Genomic DNA, 6,621 nt, shown 5'->3' on the forward strand with positions numbered 1-6,621 from the left:
GACAACAAGGTTTGCTGTCATTTATCAAACTATAAACCGATCAAGACACTTTAAGCCACCATAATTGCTGCATAGCACGATGTCATTGGTGATGATTTATGGGGAAATTGGTTGAAATTGAACTTAAACAATATATTAAATAAATGTAACCACTTTTATAATATACATATCTGACATGTTTAGTTAAACAAACATTTAATTTCACAATGTCATTGTCTATCGAAGACATACAAGCATACTATTCATTAAGCTTAAAATAAAAAGAACAGTATGGAAAATACAATGTCATGGTATAAATAGAAAACAATATAGGCTACTAAAAATGTATTTTAACTTCATGGATTAGTTATTATTAGTATTATGTAAAAACATTACTGCTATGTTCGTGATTTCCTCTGTAACAGTCATAAAGTCCTAAAGAGAAGTCGTTATTTATGGCACTGTTTCCGGTAATCTATTATCTCTCTGTTTGATGTCATGGAAAATTACCAAAAATCTATGAAATGCCTGCTTTATATTAGTTTGCTTTAAAACCCTTCCCACACTCTGAAAAATACATGTTCTCCTTCTTCTCAACCTATTTCATTGTCCTTATGTTCAACAACTCGAAAAAATAAGAACAGTTGGAAAAATTGTTTGGACTACACGTTGTGACGTAATATTGACGCATGAGACGTAATGACGCGCAAGATAAGAACCGTTCATAAGACCGTTGGCTTCACTTCCGTTTCACTCCCATCACGACCATGGATATTGAGTCACCGTTAGAATAGGCTAGCTTAATTTTTTTTTGTAACCAAAGACTAGCAAGGTTCTCTATCAATATCCTTTATTTTTCATTTAGTAATCTTTAAAGTTAATCGCCAAACATATTTCCTAGGACAACAAGAGTCTTAAGCGTAACTGGAGCCATGAGCTGTATAATGCTTTCTCAAAATGGAGTCGTGGACGGAGCCATGCACTACAGCTCTGGAGGAGGCACTTCTTCCCCACCGAAAGACTCCAGCAACGGCCACGTCGTGTCCAACGATAACCCGAAAAGACCCAAGAGCCTAGGGGTGAAGACGACCAATGGGTTTGCGTTAAAAAACAGCGAGGAAATTGAAGACGGTTCGTTACCGTGCAGTCCGGAGCTCCAGTCGGACAGTGAGATCGATGAGTCCGGTGGCTCTGCGGGGAACGAGGTGCTCGAGAACGACACCAGGCAACTAATTGGCCTGTTCTTCAGAGACTTTACTGGACTTTCCAAACCTCTGTGGAATGAAAGCAGAGAACTAGGGACGATGAAACGAGTGGTGGAGAACGTTTTGTCTAAGCACAGATACGCATACAATGGTAGGTAGCAGTGACACGTATGTGTGTGAGCTATGCTGCTGATAGCCATGAAATGCTAAAGCTACATGCTGGGTTATATCTATTATTGAATTATGCACAATGTGTGTGTATATATATAGTTGTTTTATAACTGTATTTGTTTTACTACCTCTTAGGTACATTGAAGCCAGTAGTTAACTAATTTGAATGGAAGTTGGTTGATGGATATAGGAAGCTGCTTTATCCATCCCAGATAAGGACATTATTTTGTTACAACAGCAATTTTTTCAGGTATTAAAATATGGAGAAAATATATACATATTACAGTAGCTGAAACATATATACATATGATAGTATATACATTGATATTTATTATTCAAAGACTGCTACTCATAGCCTTTAAATGCTAAAGCTACAGGCTGTTTAATTATGCACAACATATATATTGTTGAACTGGCTTTTTTGTACTGCCTCTTAGATCAATTAAAGCCAGCAGTCATAACTTGAATGGAAATTGTTTGAGTTGATGTGCACAAAATCTTACCTTTTTAAACATACAATCAAGATTTTATTTTACATTCCGTTTTATCTAATTCAACCACATCTCCCTAGTTCACTTCTCCCTAGTTCACTTCTCCCTAGTTCACTTCTCCCCTCATTTTACCTGCACGTGCACTTTTTTCCTCCCCATATATGTATTTCTAGTTTACTGTGTGTTGCATTGTTGGAAGAGCCTTGGACTTTAGACTTTGCTTGCCAACAGCTACACTGCATCCATTGTGCATATGACAATACAAGCCTTTGAGTCTTTTAGAAGATGTATTTCTGACCCGGCCTTGTTTTCTTTTTAGGTATGATCAACAAATTGTCACTTGATGACAGAGAGGATGACGCTAGTTTTGTCAGTGCAGTAGCAACAAGCCTCTTTGCTGACGGGACCACCAACTGGGGTCGTATCGCGAGCCTGGTGGCCTTTGGGGCAGTGGTCTGTCAGTACCTGAAGGAGAAAAACAGGGAGAACTGTGTGGAGCTGGTGGCCCAGGAGATTTCCACATACTTGCTATCTGACCAGAGAGACTGGCTGGTCAAAAACAATGGCTGGGTAAGTTATGACTAATGCTTGAGTGACAGGAAGTTGTGTAACTGCCCTTTATTGTGCAACAAGTCAAACAAGTCCAAAGCAGTTTTGCCTCACTTTATAATGTAAATCTAATTCATTTTATTTGCAGGATGGCTTCGTTGAGTTCTTTCGGGAAGCAGACCCCGAGTCCACGGTGAGGAACACGCTCATGGCCTTTGCTGGAGTTGCTGGTATTGGGGCTACACTTGCCCTGTTGATCAGGTGAACTTTTGGACACTCTGAGCCTTTTTTTCACTTGGTGGATTCTCCTACTTTTGGCAACATCTCTCAACATTGAAAATTGGACTTAAATGGACTTAACTGCTGAGGCGAGGTTCCTTTCATCTTCCACCCCCAACTGCCACTAAGTTGACCTAAATGACTGGACTTAACGGAAAGAAGTCAACATTATTTAAATTCAGAGAAATTATTTTTATAATCTAAAACAAATGTTTTCCTATGCAAATTGAAACGAGGGTAATGGGCAGTCAGTTGAACCTTCTGATTATGTTTTCTATCATAATTCTTGTAAAATTCCCTAGCAGTAATGGTCTGTTGTTAATAAGCCCTAGACCAAAGCAGGAACGTAAAGCAGCCATTTTCATGCAGTCACGAAGCCCATTTTCATAAAGCCAATTCATATCCCCAGGTTCGTGTTACCTCAACGTGAGGGGGGGAGGAGGGGGATTTGCGTGAGTGTAGCTCTGCTTCCTGAAAATGTTGATTCTAAACAGGAGCCTGGAAAGTTTGAGTGTGTTGGAAGAAATAACCCAGGCGTTTGAGTTGGGTAGATTGTGCTGGTCCAATGCACCAAAGATGACAGAAGTTGGGGAAGTTTGCTTGTCTTGAGACAGAAAGCAGACTTGGATCAGGTTGTAAGCTAACACATTTGTACAAGTTGTAAAATAAAAAAATAATTATAATTCACATGTGTTTTCTGATACGGTCTTTTTGTGAAGGCGAACTTTTCAAAGACAGAGGTTTCGTCTTCAGTCATAGTTCCACGCCTCCGCACTCTTCGACCTTTTGGTGTTTATTCACACCACAACCCCATCAGTCAACAAAGGCTGGCGTTTCCTCGAAATGTGATGAGGCTGTGGCCACAACCGAGATCTCAGCTGCATCCGCAACTACTGCGAGTCTGCAGCGATGGCGTTCTCTGCAGAGAGCGGGTGCACAACAGCAGATTGTGAAAGTGGGCTAAAAACCAGTTCACAGCATCAGCAAAAATTGCACAACACTGTCTACTTCCTGGGTTTGAAAGCCTCTAAGCTGCTTAAAGAAAGATGTATTCGGTTAAACTATCATAGCAAATATATCATTCCATTGGGTATATTTATTATTTGTGGGTATGTTTATTTAAGCTCTCTGATTCAAAGTGACAACCTTAACCTCTTTTACTAACCCAACATCTTAGTGTTTCTCAAGTTAACTAGACGGTAACTCAACCCTGCTTTTGTAATATTCATCTAGAACTACAACAATACCTTCGCCCTTATTGTCCTTAAACTCCTTATATCTATTTGCAGATAAGATGCAGCTGTGTATAGCTCTCTTTGATTAGTTTGGACCCTATGAATCAGGGAAATCCTCCATGATGTGGGGCTGCACCCTTGTTTGTGCAGATCCTCCCGTTGTCTCGGGTTACAAGACAAACACAACACTCTGCGAGGTCTGCAGAGGAAATGGAGTAGAGCCTCTCCATGGTGATGATCCACAGCAGACCTCCCCATGTGCTCCCCTGCATCTAATGATGTTAGCCTCCACCCTGGTTACCCCCTGCACACTTCATTGTGAAGAACAGGCGGTTACACATTTGGGAATTGAGGCTGACGCAATTTCATAGAGCAGTTGGCACTATACACTAGTGCATTGGAGGAGGGGTGCAGAAAACAGACGGCACCGCAGTGTCTTGGGGCTGAATATGCAAAGTTCACCAAGTCTTTGAACAACCTTGATATATTGGCAACTATCTTATTAGAGCTATGCATTCTTTCCATATGAATACATCCGTCTGCGTGGATGGAACTGCGTTAATTCTCAATAGCACATTTAGGCACTTCCTAATAACTAATGTATGTCAAACTGTAAATGAAACCACTGTGGTTGATGTCAACATGCTTATTAACACATTTTAAAGTCTTCCATGTATGGTCGGTTATCTTTCACAGCTAAAGAAACGACTGGATGAGGAAGTTGTCAGCAACACTGATCTTTGGAGAGAAACTGCAGAGCTCACCAGAATGTGGTTATACTTTGTTATTGCTGCAGTTAAGCTGTAAAGCGTTGCAGTTACACTTATCAGTCAGAGATGTAGAAAGACTGGAGTAGGTGAATGCATTCCTGTCATGGGATAGTTCTAAGGAGTGTTTTGAAACTATTGTCTGCATACCAAACATTCAGATGGGGAGTATTGATTATATCCAGCTTGAACCACAATGGCCCAACCCGGAGGAAACCACGCAGGTTTACACCCACATGCAGCTTCTTCAGATGACCTAAGCATTCTCTATTCCTTTGCTTTGTGTGCCTCCAACGATGAGCTCTGTCCTTTTGAGAAACGTTCAGATTAGTTTCAAAACTAAATACCCCCCCCCTCCCCATTTCATCACATTTCATTTCTTAATGTCTTCTTCCTTTCCCAAGTGAACCATCCGGATGCACTTTGGTAATTTGAGCTGTGAGGAAGGGCCTGCTTCAGACAAGTCACCGCATTGGTTCGAGGCCTCTTCACTTCCTCGTAGCAACAGCACGCCCCTTTCATTTTAAAAATAAGCAACTGTTCTGGGAAGTCAGCTGACGCACACGTTTATCTTTAAACAGGAGGACTCGGCTGCAGTTACTGGTTAGAAGCTGCGAATACTGCGAATACTGACCCTGAGAGGAAGAGATATGTTAAGTCTACGCAGTATGGAGTAACACTCTGTTCAAGTCAAATTGAATGTGTTAACAAGCTTACAGATAAAGCAAGTACTGACACATCACAAAAGTGTTTTAAGCTGCGTTACTTTAAGAGAAGTAGACATTGAATGTTGCGCTACAGCCTTAGAATTGCATGTTTTAATATACAGAAATAGATTGTATACATATGCAAAATATCCTGAGGTGACTGAGCCTGTTTTTAGTGCAATGTCATCTCCCTGTTTGAAGTTAAGCAGCCTCTGATTGACAGATTCATGTCAAAGTTAGAGCCAACTCCTCCATCCTTATTCAAAATGTGGATTCTGATGTAAAAGCACCATTTCCTGTTTGCAAGGATCCCTTTCCCTGGAGAACTCCAACAAACAAGGAGCCTCATTCACCAAGCCTTATGCAAAAACACAAAGCGGATGTTTGCATATGCTGACTGGTCAGAAAGAGCCATGCAAACAGTCTGTTCCTTGTTATAGCTGCTATTTTGAATTGTGCACAAGGTGTCCACTCATTCCTGCTTCTATCTATACATGGAAGTCAACATTCTGGAGTTTAATCTAGTTTGATGTAAAGCAGACACACGCTGTAATGTCAAAGCAGCTTTTGAACTGAAGCTCAGTCACGACGAGGCAGAACTGAGGATCTGGTTATCTACACATTAGGCCCTATATGTAAATGCACGGTCCTTATGGCTTCCTGTGAAGTGGACTCATACCTGTTGATTGTTGAACATAAGCAAATCTAAGAATGTTTAGACCTTTGACGACTTTAAAAAAAGATTACGGCTCCAAAGAAAGTATTCCACTTACAAAAAATAGATTTAACAACTGATACTTGACTACAAATCTAATCATAGATATGGTGATAATACAAAATGACTGTTTTAATCCTATCTAAACGTTTTAACATTGTCCTTTCCCTATACTACACCTGTACCTAGAGTGAGTGATTGAAACGTTTATTAACAGCTTGTATATTGGGTACAGTACAGTACAGCTCAAAACATACAATTGTTAAGGGGATGCAGACCAGAGAAAGACTTTCGTCTCGTTTACATCAGGGTCCCCCATTTCCAATTCATCATATCATTTAAGACATATTAGACATACTTTGAGAGAATATCGGTGAATTGTGAAAGACCTATGTGTTCTTTCTGATAGTGTTTTCATAAAGTGTCCATAAGCTGCCTATTGTTAACAGTATTGAGTTGTGGGGTGTAGGGTACAATAATAGCTTTAAATAGGAGTTTTAAAATAGTTGGAGATCATGGGTCA

At 40.3% G+C, this 6,621-nt stretch overlaps 1 protein-coding gene across 1 annotated transcript; it reads left to right on the top strand.

Moving 5' to 3' along the window:
* The first annotated feature begins 714 nt into the window (after positions 1 to 714).
* LOC117535708 (induced myeloid leukemia cell differentiation protein Mcl-1 homolog) lies at positions 715 to 3,361 on the top strand. The gene is made up of 3 exons (XM_034200229.1): positions 715 to 1,335; positions 2,166 to 2,416; positions 2,544 to 3,361. Exons 1-3 carry the CDS (start codon positions 912 to 914, stop codon positions 2,658 to 2,660), a joined length of 792 nt encoding a protein of 263 aa, XP_034056120.1. The 5' UTR covers positions 715 to 911; the 3' UTR covers positions 2,661 to 3,361.
* The last annotated feature ends 3,260 nt before the right edge of the window (positions 3,362 to 6,621 follow it).

The sequence above is a fragment of the Gymnodraco acuticeps genome, unplaced genomic scaffold (assembly GCF_902827175.1).
Source record: "Gymnodraco acuticeps unplaced genomic scaffold, fGymAcu1.1, whole genome shotgun sequence".
Taxonomy (NCBI): domain Eukaryota; kingdom Metazoa; phylum Chordata; class Actinopteri; order Perciformes; family Bathydraconidae; genus Gymnodraco; species Gymnodraco acuticeps.